The 26,708-nt window shown below is 41.8% G+C and overlaps 1 protein-coding gene across 3 annotated transcripts in view; it reads left to right on the top strand.

Annotated features, from left to right (window-relative positions):
• RNF130 (ring finger protein 130) overlaps positions 1-25,914 on the top strand; it is a 118,450-nt gene extending 92,536 nt beyond the window's left edge. The window contains exons 4-9 of one of the 3 annotated variants that reach the window (XM_047777865.1): positions 1,471-1,542; positions 4,107-4,189; positions 12,589-12,685; positions 14,264-14,468; positions 17,951-18,044; positions 25,727-25,914. In XM_047777865.1, coding sequence (XP_047633821.1) covers positions 1,471-1,542; positions 4,107-4,189; positions 12,589-12,685; positions 14,264-14,468; positions 17,951-18,044; positions 25,727-25,742 — 567 coding nt within the window. In that variant the 3' untranslated portion in view covers positions 25,743-25,914. Of the gene's footprint in view, positions 1-1,470; positions 1,543-4,106; positions 4,190-12,588; positions 12,686-14,263; positions 14,469-17,950; positions 18,045-19,201; positions 19,277-25,726 lie in introns of those variants that run through there. The other 2 variants (XM_047777864.1, XM_047777867.1) reach the window with 2 other exon arrangements.
• Positions 25,915-26,708: the final 794 nt, after the last annotated feature.

Raw genomic sequence — 26,708 nt, forward strand, 5'->3', positions numbered from 1 at the left:
ACATCAAACTATAACTTCCTTCCCATGCCTGTGTTTCACACCTGTTTGTCTTCACTAGTCTGTGCTTTTGTCCAGAATCTCCCTTCCTACCCCGATACTTTCTTTATCTAACTCCTTTCTACTCACCTTTCCAAGTCTTAGCTCAGGTATCATTTCTGCAAAACCTTCCCTGACATTCCTCCTCTTCCCTGCCCCAGGCCCACCTGCATTCATTTGTCCTCCTGCACTGCCATGCCACCTGGGCACGTGCTGATTAAAGTGTGTTTACTGGTATGTTCTCCAGTTCAGTTAGCTTTTCAAGGTGTTAGGAGTGCACTGTCTTTTCATTTTTGGGTCCTTGGTATCTAACAATCCTGGCAGTGTCTGAAAAATGCTCAAAAAATTCAACCTTAGAAATTTCCTGACCTAACCCCCTCAGATAAATGAGGAAAAACTCAAGCCTTGAAAGATAAACACACCTTCCTGAGGTCAGGGAACATGGTAGGGACAGGGCACGTGACTGCATCCCTTCGCCCCACGTGGTGATGTGATGAGAGATTTTAAGGAACATTAGAGGTGTCCTTTCACTGTGATCTCATAGTGGTTATTCTTGGAGCAGAATGGGAAGGCTCTTAAAACAGTGACAGTAGGTTTGATATGTACAAGAACTAGATATTGATAATACGGTAATGTTTCAAATGCTTATTAAATATAAAATGTAGTGGTGATTATGACACCCGGCTTTTTTTTGCTATGTACACTTATTCACTCTAGTGAATAAATCTTTGGGAAAACTGCCAGTTTTCCTAATTTTTTAATTGCTTTTTTAGAAACCTGTCACATAATATGACATAAGAGGTAATGTAAGATAATAGAGACTTCATATACCTAATTATTTTAAAATAAAGAACGTCATCTAGAGTACATCTTTTTTTTTGTCTTTTTTTTTTTTTTTTTTTTTTTTGCTATTTCTTGGGCTGCTCCCGCGGCATATGGAGGTTCCCAGGCTAGGGGTCTAATCGGAGCTGTAGCCACCGGCCTTCGCCAGAGCCACAGCAACGTGGGATCCGAGCCGCGTCTGCCACCTACACCACAGCTCACGGCAACGCCGGATCGTTAACCCACTGAGCAAGGGCAGGGACCGAACCCGCAACCTCATGGTTCCTAGTCGGATTCGTTAACCACTGCGCCACGACGGGAACTCCTAGAGTACATCTTAAAAGTTATCACAAGAAGAGAAAATTTCTGTATGGTGATGGATGTTAACTAGACTTAACTGTGATCGTTTCAAAACATATACAAGTATTGAATCATGTTGTACACCTGAAACTAGTATAATGTGTATATCAATGTGTTTTACCAATGTGTTTATATCAATGTGTTTTACCTCAATTTAAAAATTTTAATAAAGTTCACTGAAATATCAAAAAATATATGTATATCAGCCGGAGATCTTGAACTAATGTCAGTTTTTCTTTGCAATTTTCATAGCGTCGTCTTGGAGATGCAGCCAAGAAAGCCATCAGCAAATTGACAACCAGAACGGTCAAAAAGGGTGATAAGGTACAGTAATGAAATCATTTTAACACTATAAAAGCAATAAAGTATTTTGTTTTTCATTTGAGGGGAGAGAACGTACCCTAACCATTTATGTCCCATTTGTTATATTTTTTCCATTATACTGATATTTTATTCTGATATCTTTCTTTTTATTAGAGTACAATTGATTTACAATGTGCCAGTTCCTGCTGCACGGCAAAGTGGACCCAGGCAAATACATATACATAATCCCCCTCCCATACCAGCGTTTGTTAGATTATTCTTTTCCTCCTAGCATACTGCCTAATGCTTTACTTTAAACTAGCTTCTCTGTGAAATCTTTCCCTTAGTATACCTGTCATTTGGAGGCCTTCCATTCAGTTCTCTAATTTTCCTGGACTTTAAATGTTCTTGTCATTTTTGCCTTCACTGGACTAGTATGGTCTCCCTAGCTGTGGTGTTCATTTCCTTCTGCTAAAGCCTAGTGTACTTTGAGGAAGGGCTCTAAGTAGCCAGGAATATGCATTCTGAGACTTTGCCTCTCTCCTTTGTGTTTTAGTTCTTCACCAGTAAGCTAGAGAGCTGGAGACCCACATTTCAAGGGAGTGTTGGTTAACAAGGTGCTTCCTCATAAGCGGGCTAAGCAATTTGAAGAAGAGATTGTTAGGGTTGGGCCTGGTGGCTTTAGGGGAAGTGAATCAGAGAGGCTATCTATGGCTGAGACTGCTAACCTAAATTCTCTAGTCAGATCTCAGGTTATGAGAGAGCACTGCTTCTTCTAAGGACCAAACAGCAACTTAATAAGAGACCCTATGTTCAATATATTCAATATATTTTTTCATTCTAGATAATGAAAAAATTACATTCTGAAGGCATAAAACCAAAACTGTCTTCTGCCCCAAAACCAACTTCAAATTTTTTTTTTTTTTTTTGCTTTTTAGGGCCACCCCCATGGCATATGGAAGGGGTCAAATTGGAGCTGTAGCCACTGGCCACAGCCACAGCAATGCCAAATCCTAGCCCCGTCTGCGACCTACAGTACAGCTCACGGCAGTGCTGGATCCTTAACCCACTGGGTGAGGCCAGGATTGAACCTGCAACCTCACGGTTACTAGTTGGATTTGTTTCCACTGCGCCACAATGGGAACTCCCCAACTCTGATTTTTTTTTTTTTGTCTTTTTGCTATTTCTTTGGGCCACTCCCGTGGCATATGGAGGTTCCCAGGCTAGGGGTTGAATCAGAGCTGTAGCCACCGGCCTACGCCAGAGCCACAGCAGTGCGGGATCCGAGCTGCGTCTGCAACCTACACCGCAGCTCACGGCAACGCCGGATCGTTAACCCACTGAGCAAGGGCAGGGACCGAACCCGCAACCTCATGGTTCCTAGTCGGATTCATTAACCACGACGGGAACTCCCCAACTCTGATTTTTTAACAGAGAGCTCTAGAAGGATAATTAGAGATGATTCTCCATCCTCTTAAGTTTTACTGCTTTCTTGACTCGACTCATTTTTATTCCCACTGCCTTGACACCCCACATCTAGTTTTCCTTGACACAACTCCAGAAGGTGGAGACATTTTCAGTGAACTTCATGGTACATGAAAGAAAAAAGAAAAAACACTTGCATGTTAATATGCACGTTATGTTAAATGTAAGGATCATTACAACAGCTGCACTTTAACCCCTGAGGAGTGGTCACCCCATATAAATACTTTTTTGACCTTATGGCCTTCAGCTGCAACATTAATTTGAACTTCCCTGGAGCTGGTCTAACCTACCCATCCTACTTTGTCCCCTACATTAAGACAAAATTATCTTTCCTTATTAAAACCAACTCCTCGTCTTATTTTGTACCTCCTAAATGTGTAAAGAATTGTCCCACTGAGTTTCAGTCAAAGGGGTAGTGACCCAGCAGATGGTCTCACCTTTCCTGTCTTAGGTGGTAGTGCCCTGTTTTATGACAGCTCGGAGATCCCTTCCCTGTCCCCAAGGAGGATGAAAATCAGTTACCCTGCATGACCAGACACTTGGCTGACTCTTCCTGACCCCTAGCAAATACCTGCTAGATAAAGACCTAGCAGAATTGAGTCCATGACTATTCTCTATCCCAAATCTGTGACCAGATGCACAGCTCCCATCCTTGGGGCAACCTAGATAACAGTCTTTTAGGGATTCATCCTTTTCTCTGCCTGCACTTAGCTGTGTGGCCAGGTGAGCCTCCTGATGAGGACCCAATGAAACCTCTTCAGAACAGAGGAGTGATGCAGCAGTAGTGAGCAGAAGATAAGGGGACAGTCCAAGGCGATAGCTGGTTTGGAAAAAAAATAGTACTCTGACTTCTAAGACATTTCACAGATAGAATTAGTATTAATTGTTACACCATAGTTTAAAAAGCAGAATAGATTGGCTTAGATATAATTTGAGTTGATATAGTTAATAAGCACATGGAAACATAGTACATTTTTCTATAACCTTTCACCTTATAATCATTGTTTACCACAGGAAGAATCTTGGCTGGATTGTACCTCCTTCGTTTAGGTGCTTTTAGCTTCAGTATATGACTTTTGTTCCTGTGCTTTTCATTTCAGGAAACAGACCCAGACTTTGATCACTGTGCAGTCTGCATAGAGAGCTATAAGCAGAATGATGTTGTCCGGATTCTCCCCTGCAAGTATGTCAACTTTCTTTGTTTAAAAAAGAATGATAGTAATGTGATTTGTAAGTCTCCCTTTCAGAGTGGGTGTCCACTTGCTTTTGAGAGCCACCTCGCCCACGGCTTTTCTGGCATCAGAGGCCTGGCTGCACACTGCACATAATGGTAAGCTGTGCTGCCTCAGCAGGAACTGACTATAGAGCCTTCTCTGTTATGAGAAACACAGAGGCACATCTCCAGGAACATCAGTAGCCTGAATGCATTAAGATCAAGAATTTTTATTTCTACAACTTCTGTGGATTTCAGAACTAGCCACTGCTCCTCTCCTTCTTGAATCAGAGTACATCACTAGGCCTTCCAGTGAAGCCTCAGTGGTGTCCAGTGGGCACTGGGACTTGGATGAAGTCTCTCTTGAACTTAGGCTGTGTAGAGTGGGGAGGACTGATAGATGCACCACGGCGGGCACTCTGCTCTGAGATGTTTCCATCTACTCTCCTATAAGATGGGCAGTGTTTCTCTCCCCATTGTCCGATGAAGGGGGCTGAAGTCAGCAGTAGAGCTGCCAGGTCACACAACTCAGGGAGCCAAGATCAAGTTCTGCTCTTTACATAGGGCCACATCTATGGGCAAAAGAAGGGTGTTCTCCTGTTCTCTGGTGCCCTAAAAAGAGCAGAGGTTATTTACCAGCGTCTGGGTTTCTCCCATGGTGCTGTCTCAAGCTAGGGAGTGTGGATTATTAAGATATGCAATTCTGAGCATTGATTGGAAAAATACGAAGTCATGTACTGAGAAGCCTAAAATCAAAGATTCTTCCTCTTCCTTCTCCCCTCTCCTTTAAAACACACCCATACAACATCTATCATCTAATAATACAGAACGTGTGAGTGAATAAAATAATTAGGAGTAGTTGTCTCCAGAAGCTACTTGTATTAGTTTACTTTTTCACAAAGTTATATATTTTGAGGCTAGAAAGAGCTAGTTTTTTTAAATCAGAATTTAAAAATAATTCCATATCTGAAACAGGAAACCAAGATTCTGGAACTCAAGTCATTTTGCTCACATATAAAGGGAAATCTATAAAACTAAATATAAGCTCTCTTACAGAAAATTAAAATATATAATTATGTTTTTCCAGTCTAAAGACATGAGGCTAAAGATACTATACAAATACAGTTGACCCTTAAACAACAGGGTTTTACTGTGCCCACCACTTATGTGTGGATTTTTTTTTTCAATACTAAATACTGTAGTGCTACATGAGCAGCAGTTGGTTAAATGTGCAGGTGTAGAACCTTGAATATGGAGGGCTGACTATGAAGTTATGTGGATTTTCAACTGCATGAGTGTCAGCAGCCCTAACCACCCTCCCACATTGTTCAAGGGTCAACTGTACTAATCAGGAAAAAAGACCGGTAGGACACATTATAAAGCATAATCAGCAAGCATAATCTTGCTTTTTAAAAGTGTTTTTACCTGGACAGATTTCTTTTGACACTGGAATAGCCAGGAAGAAGCCAAGTCTTTCCAAATTCTCTGTCTTCCTGTCTCAGTCCAGGGTTCCTTGGAACCATCTGGAGCCTAAGAGTAAAGGCTTCCAAAAGCATTAATGGTTATTAGGTGATGCTGGCTCACTTGCTCCATATTCTCCCCATGTATTGTCTTTTCTAGAGTTTCATTCTTGGTTTGTTTTTTGTTTTTGTTTTTTTTGCCCTTTAGGGCTTGCACCCACAGCACATGGAGGTTCACAGGCTATGGGTCTAATTGGAGCTACAGCTGCTGGCCTACACCACAGCCACAGCAGCGCCAGATCCAAGCCAAGTCTGTGACCTACACCGCAGCTCATGGCAATGCTGGATGCTTAACCCACTGAGTGAGGCCAGGGATCAAACCCGCAACCTCATGGTTCCTAGTTGGATTCATTTCTGCTGCACCACAATGGGAACTCCCAGAGTTTCATTCTTAATTCTCTTTTTTCCTTCCAAAAGTCAGAATCAGTGGGGAGCTTTCAGAAATACATCCTGAGGGGTGCCCTGGGCATGTTTTTTTTAATTAAGTACCCAAGTGACTGATGCTGGAAGGCCATGCCCTCTGTTGAAGTCTAGAGCTTCGCTTGATCTCAGCCATTTCTATGGCTGCACCTGCCGCCAGAGGAGTGGGCTCAATCTTTGTGTTTGTGGTCTGCTTTTGAGTATTAGAATTTGGCAAACTTAACAGCATTTCTTTGTACCTGTAGTTAGGACACTGCTTCTTAGTTGTCTTGTGTTCCTAGATCCTTGTCTGGACTCTACATGCCCACTTCCCTGACTTTCCCTTTCACTCTGGGGCAGGTGTAGCTTTCTCTGTTGCACAGCATGCTCAGCAGAATATTTCACTTCACTGAAATGGTGCTAACAGTATGGTTCTCAAGTGCAGTAAAAACTAACTTTGCACACTGAGCAACATTTTGTATGACCGAAGTTGATGGTTTTTGACCTAGAGCAGGATCTTTCAGTATTTCGGACCAAATCATTCCGGGGGGGTGGGGGAGCTGCCTGTGCATTGGGGTTATTTAGCAGTATCCTCAGCTCCACTCCCTAGATGCCAGTAGCACCCCCACACACAGTTGTGACAACCACACATCTCCAGTTGAGAACCACTGATCTAGAGGAGGATGACTATACACAGATATTCATCTGTCCTCCAAATCTTCTCCAAGCCTTTGTTTTCCAGTTGATTCCTTTCAAATACCTTTGTGGGCACCCTTGTCATATGGAAGGTCCCAAGCTGGAAATTGAATTGGAGCTGCAGCTGCCGACCTATGCACAGCCATAGCAACTTAGGATCCAAGCCATATCTGCAACCTATGGCAGTGCTTGAACCCTGACCCACTGAGCGAGGCCAGAGATCAAACCTGCATTCTCATGAATATTAGTGGGATTCATTTCTGCTGAGCTACAACAGGCACTCCCTCAAGTACCTTTTTTAAAATTCTTATTATAGTTGATTTACAACATTCTGTCAGTTTCTGCTGTAAAGTGACCCAGTTATACATATATATGTATATATATATACATACATTCTTTTTCTCACATTATCCTCCATCATGCTCCATCACAAGTGATGAGATATAGTTCCCTGTGCCAAACAGCAGGATCTCATTGCTTATCTACTCCAAACGCAATAGTTTGCATCTACTAAGTCCAAACTCCCTGTTCATCCCACTCCCTCCCTCTCCGCCTTGGCAACCACAAGTCTGGTCTCCGTGTCCATGAGTTTGTTTCTTTTCTGTAGATAGGTTCATTTGTGCCATGTATTAGATTCCAGATAAGTGGTATCATATGGTACTGGTCTTTCTCTTTCTGACTTACTTCATTTAACATGAGAGTCTCAAGGTCGATCCATGTTGCAAATGGCATTTTGCTTCTTCTTGTGACTAAGTAGTATTCCATTGTGTATGTGTCCTCTCAGGTACCTTTAAATTAACTCTTGCTTTGTGCTGCTACTTGGTTTATTTCTTCTGCCTCAGATACTCAGCCCTTACTCTTTCATCTGTAGGTCTTTAAAACCGAGCCAGGTGTGACTCTGCTGTGTCTTCCTCTAGCTCTGGTTGCCAGACAGCTCTGGTACCTCCCTGCCTCCCATGAGACCAGCCCTCCAGCTGGTCCTGGAGCACGGCCCAGAGCCCTGCTCTTTCCCTGACAGGCTCTGCCTACTCAAGCAGCGCATCCAGATGCATTCCTTCTTCATAAACACCATCACTCACCCCTTTACTACGACTCTCATCAGATAACTTCACCATCAACTTCACAGAAAAAATAATAGTTGAAATTCTCCCAGCCTGCTGACCCCAAGCCTTCACATGTGCCTGCCTCCACAGCCACCCTTGCAGCTTTCCCTCCTGTCAGGAGAAGAGGACAGGCTCCTTGGTTCTGATGTGCTCTTTCAACTTGAGTGCCAACACCTTCCCTTTCTCAAGGACCTTGCTCTGTTGATTGCTCCCTTCAGTTTTTGGTTTTCCATCTCTACCCACAAGCCATTCATCATGCTCCAGCATTTTCTATCCAGTTTTCATAACTCTTTTAAACTCACTGCAAAGCTTCTCCCCTTCACAGCCAGGCTCTGGAAAGGATCTGTACTCCCTGTCTCTTCCTCTCCTGAGTAAGGGAAGAAGAAAAGCCCAGGTGCCTTTGTGTCTGTCTGTCCTTCCTTTTAACAAGCCTATCTGCAGACTGAACGAAGGCGTTCTGTAAATAGCAACACTCTCATGGGTTGCTGGCTTTTTGTCATATGACCTTTACTTTTCATCTTCTGTCGTGTTAATTTACTGTGGACAGATGGCAGTTGGCATTGCTTTGGGACCTCCTACTTGTGTCAGTTGATTACAGTTGATCATCCTTTGAATGTTAGCCAACAAGTCTTAGAAACTGGAAAACTGGCACCTTATTTAGACCTCTCTTATTGAAAGGTCAGCCACAAATTTTTTTAGTAGTTAAAAATACTTTTCAGAAGTAGAGCGCTGCAGCTTGGATAAAGGTATGTCCAGGATGCCACTTTGGGAGCCAAAATGGGTCAGTCATCTGGCTGCTGGCAGAAGCATTACTGTGATGCCCCCTCCACAGAGGAGGGGCCCTGTTTAAACAGCATCTGCTGCCAGTCCCAGCTCGGGGGAAAGAGTTCTTGTCTCTGACCTTTAATAATCCTGTATCCTTTTATATTTGCCAGGTTCTTGCACGGCACCAAGAGGCTGCAGAGCTGTGAAAACTCACCTTCAGTGTAGACTCCTCACCCCGCCCCCTGCCGTTGTTCTGATCACTCTAGTTTATGGCATGTGTGGGAAGTAGGAGAGTGGGAAGGCATCGTATTTCAGCATTATTGGTCTTGTTCCTTTTGTGTTCTATCCATTTCACATTCTGTATCCCAGTGTATTTCTTAGAGGAATAAAGGACTTTTGTTGAAGCTCTGATATGCTTGTCGTTTTCACGTTCCACTGTTCCTCAACACAGGATCTGCTTTCCATCCTCGTATACCACTCAGCCCTAAATATGTTGGGCTCTTTTCTGCTTTATGTGCATTTTTATTATTTGAGTCTTTTATAACAGTGAGAAGGGGCTTCTTTTCAAGGTCTGGAAGCCCCAGGTGCCACCTTCTGAGGTACCTGGGGATGCCTGTGGTTCTTCTGCAAGCTTGTAAAAGGTCACTCTGGTGCTGGGCCTGCAGAGCCCTGAGGCACACTCAGTGTTCTGACCATGTAGCAGGTTATTGTGTGAAATGTTGATGTTACTTTGCCTGAATGTATGTTTAATAATATCCTTCATCTTCACATCCTTCGTGCTTTTTCTACATTTTTCATTGCTCCAAACAGCCTCACAAGGTAGATGGCACTCAACCTTCCCCACCGCATCCCACCCCTATACTGTTCAGATGAGGCAGCTGAGAATCAGAAAGTGCATTTTGTCAAGGCCCAGACAGTTGTAGCAGCAGAAGTTTGCTCAGGAAGCCGGGCAGGCCATATGGAGCTTGGCAAAACGGTAGGACTGAGGAGATAGAAGCAAGCAGTAAAGAGAATGTGATGGAGTAAAGAAGTAAGAGCAGCTCTGCACCACAATTTCACCCATGGCCTGAAGCAGTGGTGGGCTTGTGTCAGAAGGGCCAGTGGTGAAGAGGAAAGTTGTTAGGTTTTGTTTTCAGAAGAGAGAGATGTGCTATGGGAATTAGCCTGACAGTCTCCAGGCCAGGTGCAGGGGCTGGCCCAAAAAGATAGGGTGGCCAGAGGAGGGGGCAGCTTGCTGGCTCTCCTCACAGGCGGGCTGGGGGTAGTGGGAAAGCCATGGGGTGGCAGATGGTGAAAAGGGAAAGTTTTGGGGGAGGGTTTAGAAAAGAAAGTATTTCTTTTGGATTTTGGATTTTAAGGAAAGGAGGCTTTCTCTCTCATTTTATCCCTAGAGAACCATTTAGCCTTTGTTTTCCTTCATTACAGTGCCCCACAGCAAGAAGCTGGGCACTTTCTTTTAGTCAGCAAACCTACAAGGAAACAATTAAGAACCCCAACATAAAAGAAATTTGTATAACTAAAGTTTAAGGAACAGATAAATAGAGAACATTCAACTTATGCAGTTTTAAAAATGAAATATGGGGAGTTCCCGTTGTGGCACAGTGGAAACGAATCTGACTGGGAACCATAAAGTTGCGGGTTCGATCCCTGGCCTCTCAGTGGGTTAAGGATCTGGCATTGCCATGAGCTGTGGTGTGGATCGCAGACACGGCTTGGATCTGGCATTGCTGTGGCTGTGGCATAGGCCAGTGACTGTAGCTCCAATTCAGCCCCTGGTCTGGGAACCTCCTTATGCCGCAGGTAGCCCTGAAAAGCAAAAAAAAAAAAAAAAAAAAAAAAAAAAGAAGGGAAGAAAGAAAAAAGAAATATGGGATTATACCATTTTGTTCTTCCTGAATAACCAGTAATGAGAAAGAAAGGCAAGACAATAAGGAAAGAGCAAAAATGCTGTTAAGAGTGGGAAGGCAAGAGCCAAACTTTACCGCCATGCCATTACTGCTGGCTTAAATCAGCATCTCCACAAACAGCTGGTTGAAGTAAGCTGTCCCACACCAGAGCAGCCACAGCAGAGATCACTTAACCCTTTCTCTTCTGTCAACTGGCCAAAGTCCATCGTCCACTCTGCATAGAACTGGCTTAGAGTACCTTCCCGGCCACCCATCCCTACCCAACACTGACCAAACCCTCAGTGGTCCATGGGTTTCCCCAAAACAAATGCCAGATGTTAAGCAGATGTGCTCTCGTAAGGCAGAGGATCTGTCATTTATGTCAAACCTAAAGGATTCTTTGTCTTCAAAAAGGACTGAAGGCCTTGTTCTAGTCTTTGTTAGACCACAGCCAACCCTGGCATGGTTCACAGTGGCTGGGGTGTAAACCCATCTCTGAGAACAGCCCTTCAGTGGAACTCCGGGGTCAGGACCTTCATCTCCCTTTTGGAATATGCTCAGACTTGGGTGTGAGGAACAGGTAACAGACGTGACAGTACCTGATGTGTACTCAATGGGTTTAGGTCTTGCCTGTGATTTGGTGACTTTCACCCCTTATGTAAAAACAATCAGGTTTAAATAAAAGCCTTCAGGGATGATGAGGTTCTGGTTTATTGCATTATCTGCAAGTTTCAGACTAGATTGATATATTTAGTTGTCAAGATCATTGTACCCAAAGAAATGGGTACAAAGCCACCAAGTGACAGTGGGTGGGCAGGATGTATTGTTTGGGGTGAAGCTATGAACATAAATGTTTCTTCCAAATCCCAATTAAAACAATTTTCTGAATCTCTTTTTAAAGTCAAAACTGCATTTTAAAACTGGTATATAAAACTACTTATATGCTCTGTATAAATTATAGATCAACAAATTAAAAGGCATACTGTGGCCCAATTTGGTATCTTTCTCAAAATTTCTTTTATCTTTTCCCAAGACTGATTATAGCTCCTTCAAAGGTACCCAGAACAGCTGTCCTGGCGTCTGCCCCTGTCCCTGCTCAGCCAGGACTCAGGCTTTGTGTGGCCTCATTTCAGCTTCTCAGAGCTGCCTAGGGGAGGTGCTTAAGCTTGAGAAATGATTTTGACAGCACCCTCATAATCTTTTCTCCCCTCCAAAGGGCACAGGCTCCTTTTTTAAGAATGCAAACCCTCTGTGACTTATTTCCAGTCACAAGGATGTTACTTTCTACTCTCCTGGATAAGAGAAAATCACCCATCCTCCTCTCCCTCTAGCCGAAAACTGCTAAATGTTACCTGAGTCTTAAGCATAGTTCATCCCTAAAAATAGTCCCAACCACCATGTAACTTTACAAACATTTAACATGGGTTGTTTACAAGTCTTCTTTTTTTTTTTTTTTGGATTTTCTAGGGCCACACCTGCAGCATATGGAGGTTCCCAGGCTAGGGGTTGAATCCCAGCTGTAGCCACTGGCCTACACCACAGCCACAGCAACGTGGAATCCGAGCCCTGTCTGCAACCTGTACCACAGCTCACGGCAACACCAGATCCTTAACCCACTGAGCAAGGCCAGAGATCGAACCCGAAACCTCGTGGTTCCTAGTCAGATTCATTTCCGCTGCACCACGACGGGAAGTCCCATTATCTTCATTCTTAATAAATGTCCTAATTTCTTCAAATCTTTGAAAAATGGTGGGATAAAAAAACTGAACAGGCATTTTGGTTATTAGTTCTCATTATAAGGTGCTATCAACATGTAAAATTGAGTTCAAGAGGTTTTCTGCCAGCTCTATTTTAATACATCCCCAATATTTGTCTCTTGGCACCTGCAAACATGTCCTCAAGGGGGAGAAACTAACTAACTAAAAATTCCATTTCTTTGCATCTTGGCCTAAGAGTTTTTCATTATATAATTTGTGATTATAATTCTCCTTTTTTTATAGGCATGTTTTCCACAAATCCTGTGTTGATCCCTGGCTTAGTGAACATTGTACCTGTCCTATGTGCAAACTTAATATCTTGAAGGCCCTGGGAATTGTGGTATGTTTCCTATTTTGTTAATACTTTTGTGTAGTATCATCTCTAAGCACAACATAACATAGCACAGGTGGATGGTTAAAAGTCTCACAAGAAAACATTGGCTTTCTTTGCATATAGCCTTATTAGTCCAACAATGCCTTTTTTTTCCTCACATCACTTAAAATCCAGCCCACCTCGGAGACCTCCCAGAAGAGCAGGTGGAGAAGAGTCCACTTTAAAGCATGCTCCTATTGGGTAGCAGGTGTGTGATGAAGAACTGAGGTAGAGAGAAGGAAGTGATTTCCTCCATTCTAATTTCCTTTTTTTTTTTTTTATTTTCCCTTTTACAGAATAGAGTATATACTTCTAACTCTGGCCCAAAGTAATTTTTTCTGTGTTCAGCATGATATAAAACTATGTCGTCACTTACATTCCTTCTTCTTGAATCTGGTTTTGCTCCCCTGGGCATTGGTAATTCCAGACAGTCAAGATGAGTGGTGCCAGCCCTGGGCAGACCCAAGACAGCCTGGCAGGGGCTTTGGTCAGGTGCTGGCTGTACAGAGCCTTTCAGCCCTGGCCAGGCAAGTCAGTGCTGACCAACTGAGGACCTTGGAGACTTCCTTCAGTTCCTCCCTTAAGGGAAGTATATATATCCAGGATGATTGCTTTTTAGAGGAAAATGAAATACTTTCTGGTCTCAAAAAAGAGTGAATGAATAATCTTATTCATTATTCAAAATAAAGCAAAAACTTAATTTTGACCCAGCAGATGAATTCTTCATGTTAGCTTTGCAGATCTAAATGGTCCTATTTGAAATATGTCATCAGGTGACAACGTAGGTGCAATCCAGTCCGGCATCTATCCTGCATCTCCAGAGATCATGTCAGTTTAACACAGGGTTTCTCCACCCCTGCACCACTGACACTTTGGACTAGAAGATTCCTTCCTAGGATAAGGGCCATCCTTTATACTGTCTCACAGTGTCCCTGGCCTTTCATAGCTGCTTTTGAGTTGCTAGGGCTTTGGCCCACAGCAGCTCTGTACCTCTCCTTCAGGATTAGGAGCTTCAGTTTTGAAACAGATAGTTTTCCTAGAGTTGAAAAGGCTTTTCAGTGTTGATCTGCTCTTAGTTGTATACTGTACTTATGTTTAAAGGTAGAAGGTATTTTAAAACTGACAACCAGACAGGGCATTACAGAGAGGAGTTAATAGGATGAAAGGGGTACTTTTTGTTACCAGCATTAACAACAAGCCAGAGTTGTTCACTGTACTGTTTGTCAGCTTTATTATAATGGTAATTAACCCCTCTGCCTGAGAGCCATGTCCATAAATAGTTGTCATTTCTTTAGAAAGATGAAGTATCCAATTTTCTCAGCTCTGCAGTGGATTTTGATCTTCCTTTGTACCATCCTCGGAAAGAAACCATCCGTTTCTTTTAAAGAAAAACTCTTGGATGAGAGTGGACAGTGTAGATAGGAAGAGAAATGAAAGGAAATCACATGGAAAAAACTTCAGGTCTTTGCAGCAGGATGTCAAACAGAATTTTCTAAAAGGGTTTATTAATCTTACAAGCACTTTTAATCTGGAAATATTTTGCAGCCAAATTTGCCATGTACAGATAACGTAGCATTTGATATGGAAAGGCTCACCAGAACCCAAGCAGTTAACCGAAGATCAGCCCTAGGTGACCTCACCAGTGACAACTCCCTTGGCCTGGAGCCACTTCGAACTTCGGGGATCTCACCTCTTCCTCAGGATGGGGAGCTCACTCCTAGAACGGGAGAGATCAACATTGCAGTAACAAGTAAGTGGGCCCTGTGCCCAGGGCACAGGACAGATTTGCTGCTGGTGTTCAGCATGTGGTAGAGTTAAGGCAATCACTGGGGCCAGCGACTTAGTCTGCAACTGAGAAAGTAATGGGTGCTTCTGTTAAAACAGATATTTGGAGTAATGGAACTTTCTTTATAGTAAGAAGCTTGTGTATGTGTGTGTGTAATTAATAGGAATAGCTGCCATTTGATGAGGAGCACAGCAGAGGTTTGTTGTGGTAGCTGTGTTAGTAAACCTGTTTAGAAATGATTGCATTGCTGACGGGGCTGTGAGGTAGGGCGTCAGCAGTATCTTGGTGTGTTGTGACTGTGAGCACCAGTGGTCTCAAGTTCCTAGACTGCCAGCAGCATAGTGAAAAGCTAATGCAGAATTTCAACCTAAAAATTCACAACTTGAGAGACAGTTGAGATGGCCAGTTGCTGCTCACTTTATTTTATACTTTCATGAAATTTGGTGTCTTGGCATTTATTTCTTTGTATAATCGTACAAGAGGTATGAGAAAAACCAAAAGGTAATCTACCTTTAAAAAACGCTCTGGGCTAGTTATGAATGTCATGATTGTTGAATTATTGACGAGAAGAAAAAAATGCTGGAGTGTCTTGATGGCCTTGCCTAAGTATGAGTGGGTTGGCAGGCGTGCGAGTGGCCTTGTGGACATTTACCCCGTAACAAGCCAGTTGTTTTCAACCCATTCTTTATGTGTTATTTTCATCTAACAGCCTTTCACCCCATCTTCCTCATCACCACTCTGGTGCTGCCTTTTCCAGTTTATGCTGTTGCTTGCCTCTAGCTTTGAGCCCTAACCCTAATGGGACTTCTCAAAACTCTAGGAGTCAGTAAAATGGATAAAGCTGATACAAAAGAGTTTCCCTTTACATAGTAAGACTTGTGTGGTCTATTCATTTGAAGTATACATGTTTTTAACCAACCGAAATTTATTGTCAGAGAATGATTTCCCAGGTTTTATTCTCTCATGTGTCTAAACTCAAGGAGATCTCGTTCCGTTATAAAATAAGTAAAGTTATTCTTCCATGTAGTTTGATTCATTTCTTACCATTCCCCAGTGGTTTGTTTTAACAGCATTTAATGTTTTCCTGCTTTGACATTTAGGTTTTATGGGCTAGATTTTAAAAATCTGATCTAGTGCTAATAAAGGAGACAAAAGTTGTCTGTTTGTTAATGAGTTTTCGGTAGGCCCTTCATTGATCAGCATTTATTGAGCACCTACTACTACATTAAATACTAATCCCTTTCTATTTTATATAGAAATGTCCTTTCAAAATCTTATGTTTTGATGATCAAAAATATTTCTTTATGTATCAAATCACTCATCTTTAGCAGAATTTGTACATGTTAATAAATGAAATTCGTGTGTTAAATTAGACCAAAGCAACCTCTCCTTTAACCTCAAAGCTCTGTAGTGCCATGTTAACTACAGTGCATTCAACCAGCATCCGCTGTGTGCAAGGCACTGTGCTAAACACACACTGAGGAGGACAGAGGTGACTGAGACCCCGGCTGCAGTGGATTGCTGCCTAAAATACCCCTGGGCCCATTGAGTATTATTATAATGGTGTTTACTTCTTTTTCGTTGTGAATTTTTGTAACTGAAATGCCATGCATGTATGGATGCTATATGCAAAATGAGAAACAGACATAACTGAAGTTCTGAAAGTCTGCTTATCTAGTATAAAAGTCGAATATGAAAAAAATAAAGAATGGTATGTTAAGCTTCTTGATACTGAGGGCCAGCCAGCCCTTAATTTTTTTAAATGTCAGGATACATTTTTTTCTAACTTAAATATATGTGGACAAAAACGGTGGATTTTGCATGGGTTCCTGAATGTTCATTTTGACATAAATAAAAAACCTTATAAATTCACTATATTGAGGAATTTGTATTCCAAGAAGCACTGACTTCACTGTTATCTAAAAAAGAGGGAGTTCCCATTGCGGCTCAGTGGTAACGAACCCTACTAGTATCCATGAGGACATGGGTTCAATCTCTGGCCTCGCTTAGTGGGTTAAGGATCTGGCGTTGCTGTGGTGTAGGTCCCAGACGTGTCTCGGATCCCCTGTTGCTGTCGCTGTGGTGTAGGCCAGCAGCTACAGCTCCAATTCCACCCCTAGCCTGGGAACTTGTATATGCTATGGGTGTGGCCCTAGAAAGATGGGGAAAAAAAAGAAAGAGTTTGCTGTGCCTTTTAATAATGCAAACCCAAGGTGACAGAGAAATACTCATAGAACAACTCAGCCTCCAGGAATCCTGAAGAACAGTTCTTCTTAACCTTTTGAAGATCACCACCTTTAAAATTCAATGAAAATGTAATCATCTTTTTCTAGAAAAATTCCTAGGCACACACAGTTTTGCATAGATACAGGATTCATGGAAATAATATTGAGAAACAGGCATTGTTATACACAGCTTTCACATATAAACGTTTGGCATTCCAAGTATAAATTTGTTCTTTCTGCATTATTGCAGGTGTATAGGGAGTTTTGCTGTGTAACACTTTTGTTAAACCAGCCCTTGTTCATGTATATGTCAGGAAATATTCTATAGTTAAGACTTTTTAGGAAGTCATATTGGTTCTCAGGTTATTTTTGAGGTTCTCAGTAAATACTGTTTTGGGGACATTACCTTGATAATACAGACTTTGAAAAGTTAAGGGAAAATATTAACTGATTTCCTGGATCTAGAGACTAGATAAAAACCCTTTTAGTTCCGTGTACCAGAGGTTTTCAGCTCTTTGATGGGCCAAGTACCTTGTGAATAACCTACCCTTCCTACTTCTGCTTAACAAAGCCAGGACAGCCTGTGCTGCTTCCCAGCAGTGGGAGTGTTAAGGGTAGTCCTCTTCTTGGCAGGAGATACCAATAAGATGTCCTTTTTAAATAAAGACTGCAAGTAAACCCACTCAAAAGAGAAAAGGATATAGACGTGAATGCCATTGCAGGCCAGCCTGTGGACTGCTTGGAGTTAACCCACTCAATCTTTGGGAACCACTGCTCCATATTTCTAAGCCTTTCTTTAAGAACAAGTGACACAACCATGCAGAAGTGACAAAATGAAGAAGGAAAGGTTATAGTATGGCTATCCCACTTTACTGTCTTTTAAAATTAAGTTTTTAAAGATCTACGTTCATGTGCAACTTTATATACATCTTTTTGCTGCACACTTTTTGGTGGCCACACTTCTCACAAATCTCAGGATCTTAATCCGAAGAAATGTTTGGGCCATGCTTTCGTTTCTCCCTTGCAGCTTTCACCACTACTTCCACTAACTTTCTCCACTTAGTAGCTCTCTGGCAAACCTCCTCCTGCTTCACTTCCTTGGGCCAGTCTTGGCTTACACCTCCGTTGACATCTGCTTCGTTGCATTTGAGGGAAATGTTGACATCGATTTGACTTAAGCCTTCTCCCCAGAGTGATTTCCTCCCTTTCCTTTGTCAACAGAAGAATGGTTTATTATTGCCAGTTTTGGCCTCCTCAGTGCTCTCACACTCTGCTACATGATCATCAGAGCCACAGCTAGCTTGAATGCTAATGAGTAAGTAACAAATTGTTTTTTGGATTGCATGTGCCCGATGATCCCAAGAAAATATGTAGAATAATATTCATAAAGATCATAAGAATTGGCTCCCACCAATTTCGTACTGATCCTGGTGGAATCATACCTAGCAAAACAGTTTATTTCATGAACAGTAACACTGATTGGGAGTTCACCTTGTTCAGCAGCAGCTGCTTATTTGAGAAAAGATTTCGGGGCTTTCATTAGCCATAAGCTTAGAGTAAATCAACAGTGGAACAAATGCCAAGGGAACCAGTACAGTCATAGGATGTGGAGAATTCCCATGTCCTGATCATTGATAGGCAGGCTTAACCTAGAGTCCTACATACTTAGCTTTTGGTGGAGTACTAGCACCCTGGCCTATGGTCAAAGAAACATGAATGTTTAACCTGCAATAAAGAAGCAATCAGGAAGACTTTTTGTTTCCAAATGTTAGAAAGACTGTCAAGGGAAAAAAAAAAAAAAAGCATAGACTACATCTCCATAGGACAGAAAGAGGACCAAAGGGTAGATTATAGGAGGGCAGAATTTCACCTTGGTCAAAAGAGAGGAGTATCTTCAGCAAGGCTACTTACCAGTGAGACGGTTTGCTGCAGGGGTAGGGAGAGCCCAGGACTAGGGATGCAGGTGGAAGCAAGGTGTTATTTGTCAGGGCTGCTATAGGTAAAAGGTTATTCAGAGGATGGAAAATGGACTAGATGACTGTTGAGGTCCATTTTGATCCAGCGATTCTCCAAGAGTAGCTTTCCATGGGGGTAAAATACAAAAAACAATTTTTTGTTTTTGTTTGTTTTTGCTTTAAATTTTGGGTGTTTGCTGTAGGATATTATTCAGTCCTTTCTTTTAAGTAGTACTCATGAAAACTAATTCAAGATGAAAGCATCCCTGGGACACTACCCAAATTTGAACCTGAATTGGTGGGATTCCTATGCTATGTTCGGTTGCGTCCTGGCATTTTAATTGATCAATAACAACCACTAAGCTCATGTAATTGTTTTAACTGAATGTTCCTAGTCTGACTGTGGAAACAGTGGGCAAGTAACCTCCACTTCCAGCAACGTGATTTTATTACCTCTAACCTGATCTGTTGGGTAGATACTTATAAGAAGTACTCTTTGGCATCCTTGACATTACAGATTGGGCAGATGTCATGGTCCACTGTCAAGGCATTCTTCAACCTTCAGATGAGCACTCTCGGCTTCATCCAACAGGTGAACAGCTAGCTGCTTCTGTTGGGCCCACCTCATGCAATTTTACTTCAACTTATGTTAATTGTTCTGATCCAGAAAACAGGCATACCTAGATTTGACTCTCCGTACAGTATCTCCATAGTTTGCTTGTGAGACCTGGGCAGTTATATTTATCTGAAGCTCATTTTAGTCATCCATAAAACAGAAATCATGATAGTACATCATAGGATCGTTATGAGAATTAGCATACAAAGTGCTTAGCACAGTGCCTCGTACATAATAAGTGCTCAATAAATGTTAGCCAAAACAATTCCTCTAAGATTCTTTCAAAATTCTATGAATAAGATGGCCATCTGGAGTTTCCGTTATGGCTCAGCAGAAACGAACCCAGCTAGTATCTATGAGGACTCGGGTTTGATCCCTGGCCTTGCTCAGTGGGTTAAGGATCCAGCGTTGCCGTGAGCTGTGGTGTAGGTCACAGACACAGCTCGGGTCCCACGTTGTTGTGGCTGTGGTGTACGCCTGCAGCTGTGGCTCCGATTCAGATCCTAGCCAGGGAATTTCTCTATGCTGCCAGTGCAGCCCTAAAAAGGAAAAGGAAAAAAAAAAAAAGATGGCCATCTGTCTTTATCATTTGGCAAATAAATTTTGTTTTTTTCTATGAATTAGAATACAGAATCATAAGTTCTCATGATTGCCTATGGTTCAAACCTCAATTTGAAGGGAAATATTTATTTCATCTGCAGTCAGCTCTTTTGCTTACTCCCATACTGACCCATCAGACTAGATGATAATGTAAGCCCACTTCTTAAAAATTTCACAAATGAGTGAAAACCAATCACACAAAGTAGCTGCACACTGGGTACTTTTAGAAAATTAAGTGATTGAATAGTCACCTCGATGCCTCTTGGAATCTGCCAGGTACTCGGTTCATGTATTTTAGAGAATGCTCAATAAACATGTTACCTATTATACAGGTCCATGTATAAATGACTGCATGACTCAGAATCCAAGTCATAGATCTTAGATTCATGTCTTAGTCCATCCTTTCTCCCATTAGCCTTTGTAGAGGGTTGATACTGCAGTTGTTCATTTGAATATTATTTCTGGAGTTCCCATTGTGGTACAGTGGAAACAAATCCAACTAGGAACCATGAGGTTGTGGGTTCGATCCCTGGCCTCCCTCAGTGGGTTAAGGATCCGGCATCGCTGTGAGCTGTGGTGTAGGTCGCAGACACGGCTGGGATCCCTCATTGCTGTGGCTCTGGCGTAGGCTGGCAGCTGTAGCTCCTATTAGACCCCTAGCCCAGGAACCTCCATATGCGGCAGGTGCATAAAAGTCAATATTATTTCTGTGCCTTCAGTCAAAACCACTCTGAAGGACAACTTCCATGATCCCATTCAGAGAGAGAAGTTGAGAGAGAGTATGTGTGTTTGTATGTGTATTAACATATGGATGCATGAAAGGTTGGTCACCAAAATATCAATGGTGATTGTCCTAATTTAGTACAATTTTGGGTGATGTTTTTCTCTCCTATTGTGTTTTTATGTGTTTTTTTTTTTTTGTAAACAATGACTTAATTTTTTAAAGGCTATTTTTAATTGTAGGAGACAAAGGAAGGATAATATCCACTCTTATTCAATGTCTCTTTCCCAAAAATATTGAAGGAAAATTCCTATGTGATTTTAATTCCAGAGAAAGGTTTATTTTAGCAAATTTATAATTATTCTTCATTAATGAATTTTTTGAAATCTTTCTTATTTTCCTTTTTACCTTTATCAAAAAATTGCAGTCAAATGAGATTGCCTTTTCAATTTAATTGTTCTATTTCAGTGTTCTAGGTAACCTCATCCATTTGTAAGATAGTCTTCTATATAAATAGATTCTGTCTTTCACATATTAATGAATTGTCTGGAAATTAGTAGTAAATTCCACCTTATGCATTCTACCTATTTTTTTTTCATTCTACGTTATGTTATAGTTTACTTTTTTGACAGTGTTGCACTGAACTTGTGTATTGTGGTGTGTAAGACCTTGGCCCAGTCTAGTCACTGGTGAAGCCCTGTGAGCAAGATAAAGCAGTGCGGGCCAGGAATAAAGGCAGGAACTTGGGCAGGTCCAGGCCTCCATGGGTTCATAGGTTGCTGCTCCACTAGGGGTGAAAGCACTCCCACCTCCCTTACCACACTGCGTGTTCACCCAGGGCGTGATGCTGTCGGCTTAACTCAGAAGTCAATCAAAAGTCCACCTATCTGGGGTCACTCCCCTTGTATTGCAATGAAATGCTATTTATTTAGTACTCAACCATGACTAATTGTGCTTTAACTTTTTTTAATACTGCAAACAAATCTAGTGACTTTTGAGACTTTGCAAAATAATCAGGGTAGTAGTCAAAAAAGAAATATATGCAAGGTAAATATATTTATATATATTAGTTTCCCATGCATTTGTTTCTTAACCTAAGTAAGGAAGGTTACTGAACTTCAGTTGAGACTCTCTGTTCTGCTTCATTATACAACTAAAACTTGTTAAATCCCAACATTTACCTGGTTATATTTATATAAATATATTTTTCCCTCAGCATAAGAAAAGCAAATATTGTCATTGTTGTGGTTTTTTTTTTAAGGAACATGTTGTCAGATATGTGGATGATGTAGGAGAGATTTGGAGTTGACTGGGAGGTTCAGCTAGGTTCCTGGATTCTGATGCATAGAAACCATGTTCTGAGATTTGCAGAGGAGTATAGCCCAGGGAGTCAAGATTCAGAACAGTCTCAGCAGGAGGAAATGAATCTGATGCGGTTAACTTAATGAAGTAACTGGAACAAGTGTGAAATCCTGTAGCATAACCAAAGACCAAGAAGCTCTAGCTCATGGCAGGTGGTTGGGCTTCAGTTTTCCACACCTTTGTTCCTCTTGCGCTGTCCTCCTCTGAGGTGTAGTGGTAAAATTTATAGACCAGGTCAAAGGGATTGGTGTTTCTTTTTTGGTCTCTACTCAGTATTTCTGAATTGTTTTGCTGACACTCTTTAAGGGGAACATGGACATCTCAGTATCAGAGGGTCTGAAAACTTAATCATTTGATATCTTGGGGATGCTTACCTTAGAAAAGAGGACACTGAAGTGACGTGAGAAATGTTCCCAGGTATTTGGAGAATGCCCCAAGAGGAGAACAGCCGTTGACTGCATGCCCACCAAGAACTTATTCCTGTGTTGGGCTCTGTTACTACCAGCATTACCCTATTTAATCGTAATAGTCCCCTGGTGACTAACCAGTGCTGGCAGAGGGTGCTTGTTTGCTTGCTTGTGTAGTTCTGGAGCTCTGGAGACATCTACAAGGAGGTAGATTTCCTCTTAACTGAAGAAAGAACTTTCTGCCGGTCAGAATAGTCCATCCATAGCATGGGCAATCTTGAAAGCTAATGAGCTTGCCAGGACCTGCCTATTCCAACAGAAGCTACGAGGCTGGAGCTGTTCGGAGGCAGATCTGAGTCAGGTGGAAGTCTAAGACTCCTTCCAATTCTCAGAGTTCCTCTTGAATTGACTGTCCCAAATGGTCCCTTCCTAGGAGAGATCAGAGCCCAAGGAGAAGGGTTGGGGTATCTACTGGCTGCCTCTTTTAGAACCTTCAGTGTCAAAGCAATTTTTTTTTTTCTGGCCATAGCTATGGTGTATGTCGCAGCTGCAGCTCAGATTCAGTCCCTGGCATGGGAACTTCCATGTGCCATGGGTATGGCCGAAAAAGGAAAAAAAAAAAAGACCTCGTTTAAGTCTCTTTTGCTTTCCACTGTCACCTCAATGATATATGCTAGGCTCTCAATAAATATTTGTTAAATACAGTAAACAAATAAGCAAACTGACAACTATAGAATTGAAAAAAAAATCTTGTTTTTAACAATTTCTTATAATAAGAAATACATTTTACATTGTGACATGTTTAACTGAAATGAGTTTCACAGACATTTTCCTTCTACATGCCGTATACTCTGATCTGTTCTGTGTGCTTTTTATTGTTGTTGTTATGAATGTCGGTCATGAGATTCTACATTGATTTTATGAACCATTGTTAGGTTCCAGTCTGCAGTTTGAGAAACACTGGATCTAAAGAATTCTGAATTTTTAGTTCTTAACCTAATACATTTTGCTCACACCAGCACCCATCTTTGATCGTTTATTTGCCTGAGGCAGCCTTTTTTGTAGCAGTGCCAGCAAAGATTTGCTCCCAGTTTGATAATGAATCCACTTATTTTAGTATTTAGTTCTCCTTTTAGCCACTCTGATCCTGAGATACATTCACAAAAGGGTAACCTGAGGACCAGAGGGGCTGAATGACCCCCAAGAAATGCCATAGAAAGAAGGGCATGGGATTAAAGCCCAGTATTTCTGGCTCCAAATCTTTCCTTTACAGTGCTTGTCTCTGACTATGCCAGAGAGCCATTTAAGGGCTCCCAATAATGCAGTTGAGAAGATAATTTTGGTTTCCTAAAAACCTTATGACAAAAAAGATTAAAGCAGCAGAACCTTTGATTAGACTTCTGCCCTGTCTTTCAGAGTGGTCCATCTTTTATTTTTCAGAAGTGCCTTTAATGTTTGGCTGCATAGTTGTTTATAATTTCTTAGAAAGGCAGCCAAGGAGTTTCTGTCATGGCACAGCAGAAACAATCTGACTAGGAACCCTGAGGTTGCGGGTTCGATCCCTGGCCTCGCTCAGAGGGTTGAGGGTCTGGCGTTGATGTGGCTGTGGCGTAGGCTGGCAGCCGCAGCCCCAATTGGACCCCTAGCCTGGGAACCTCCTTATGCTGCAACTGCAGCCCTAAAAAGACCAAAAAAAAAAAAAAGCAGCCAAAAAAAGCTTTAAAATCTTGATTTGCCCATTAAAAGCCCTTATACCTAAGATCCAGTCTTTCTGAGGAATATTTATAAAAGCAATGTGTTATCTTAAATATGAAATTACAGTAGGAGCTCCCTGATGGCTCAGTAGGTTAGGGGTCTGGCATTTTCACTTCTGTGGCTCTGGTTACAGCCGATCCCTGGCCCAGGAACTTCCACATGCCACAAGTGTGGCCAAAAAAAAAAAAAATATATATATATATATATATATATATATATATATATATGAACTACAGTAAAAAATAAAATGTAGAGAAGTTGCTGTGAATGGCCTTTATACCCCACCTTTCATTCCTTAGGCCCCTCTCCCCAGTGCTCACAAGGCACTACCTTGCCCTGCAGGAGCCCTGGGGGGAGGGCTGTACTGCTCAGTGCCCTGCAGTGCAGTGGTGGTTGGAATGGCGGGAGTCCAGGGAGTGCCTGCAGACCCAGCACAGTGTGACATGGGCATAGCCTCTCAGAACCACACAGACACAGGGGACTGCTGCTTTTGCCCTGGGGAGGTTGAGAAAGGCTTCCCGGAGGGAGTGAAACCAGTCACAAGGTGAGAAAAAAGCAGAGCATATTCAGGGAATTATGATTGTGGTTTGTCTACTGTAGGTGGTACTGGCGGTAGGCAGACTACAGAATTTGGCTTTTTTTTTTCCTTTTTTTTTTGTAAACAGCAGGTGATATCTAAGGCTTTTTTCAGCAAAAAGAAAATTCCTGCTGACTGAGAAGTTGCTTTGGCATGGTAGAGACTGGAGCCAAGAAGGAAGGTTAGGTGAAAATACAGAGCTGATGGAGAAAGTCAGGGTGATGGGGAGGAAATAAAACAGGAGGTGCTGGGAGGCAAGGGGGGTGAACGGGAGATGCTGGAGAGTTGTATGATGACCAGAGATTAGGGGGTTTGAAGTTTTGATCTCAAACTCAGCAGAGAGAAAAGAGAGCAGAACTGAAGATAGGTATGCTATGAGAGCCATGGAAATGAACCAGACTACACAAGCTAGGGCGGTCCCACAGCGCCAGAGGAGCAGCATTAGCCTGAGGAAACTGTAAAAGATTTCTCGTACCTTCAGGCACCTGATTGAGGGCACACGCACACCCACACGCACGGTCTGGGGAGTTCCTGTAAGAAAGCCTTACATCCCTGGGTATCTGTACTCTTCAGTCTTATTTTAAAATAAATAATGACAGTTTGAGATATAAAGGGGAAGCATATTGTAAAGACAGCAGCTACAGATTTCAGGACACTTAGCATTTAGAACATGTGTTCAAACAAGGAAAAGTTACACATTGTATGATAACTGTCCCTGCATTTTTAGACAAAATGCTGTTAGCCTGTACTTTTCCCTGCATTCTTTTTGGAAGTACAAACACACTTTTAAGTGACTGAGCCACTTGGCCTCAGATCTGAAGCTGTTGATTTTAGGAACATGCTCAGTGCTTACTGGCTTTACCAAATTGGGCTGGGAAATACTTGAGGACAGCCCCAGGCCACCCTTCAGTTAGGATTACTATTACTCTCTCTGTTATTTTGAAACATTGACAACCACCCTCCAACTAATTCTTGACCTCTCTTTTTTTCCTTTTATTCCATAGGGTAGAATGGTTTTGAAGAAGGAAAAAACTGCTTTCTGACTGATTGCCTTGAAGGAAAAAAGAACCTATTTTTGTGCATCATTTACCAATCATGCCACACAAGCATTTATTTTTAGTACATTTTATTTTTTCATAAAATTGCTAATGCCAAAGCTTTGTATTAAAATAAATAAATAATAAAATTAAAAGATTATGTCGTTGAGTATTATTCACCCACTTGCGTTTGGCAGGCTGATTTGGAGGTCACATACCCAAATTTCATTTGTGTATGTGTCAGAGACAGAGCGTGCTCATACTCCCCAGGGGAGGAACAGTGACGCCGTTTCTATTGGTATTTTCATGTTGACTCCTGCTATGCCAGATAAGACCCAAGTGAGCCCTCCTGTGTGGTGATGCCACCTGGGGCCCTGAATTGAGTTTCTCCACTTTATTTTTTTCGAGGTTGCCATTCACTCTCAAATAATGTCTTGTTCCTTTGTTTGTGGTTTATCTGCCTCCTCCAGCCGACACTGACATTTACCAGTGTCACTTGCCACTGTATCCCGGGTACCTAGTAGAGTGCTTTGCACGTAGTAAGTGCTCAATAAATACTTGGTGGAATGAAAGGATGAGTGTAAGAAAAATTTTCCAAAGTACCTGCTGATCAGTAATAAATTTAACTGTCCGAGATTTTCTTTTACCAAGTTTGTAGTGTATTCTTTTAAAAACAATGAATTCTAAAAAGTTGAATGAGAGAGTAATTTTACATGTGTAAATGAAATCTTTTTTGCATTATTTGTAAGGAAGATGTTGAAATATTTTATATTACATAGAATCATATGCTTCAGTATGTGTAACGTTTTGAGCAGCAAATTTCCCACTTTCCACCTCTGCATACCTGAGGGGTGAGAATATCCCCATTAATAGCAGATCCACTACAGCAGTCATACTCACATCAGTAGGGGGTTGAAGATTTTTTTCTTTATTGCAACACAATTCACAT

The sequence above is a fragment of the Phacochoerus africanus genome, chromosome 4 (assembly GCF_016906955.1).
Source record: "Phacochoerus africanus isolate WHEZ1 chromosome 4, ROS_Pafr_v1, whole genome shotgun sequence".
NCBI lineage: Eukaryota > Metazoa > Chordata > Mammalia > Artiodactyla > Suidae > Phacochoerus > Phacochoerus africanus.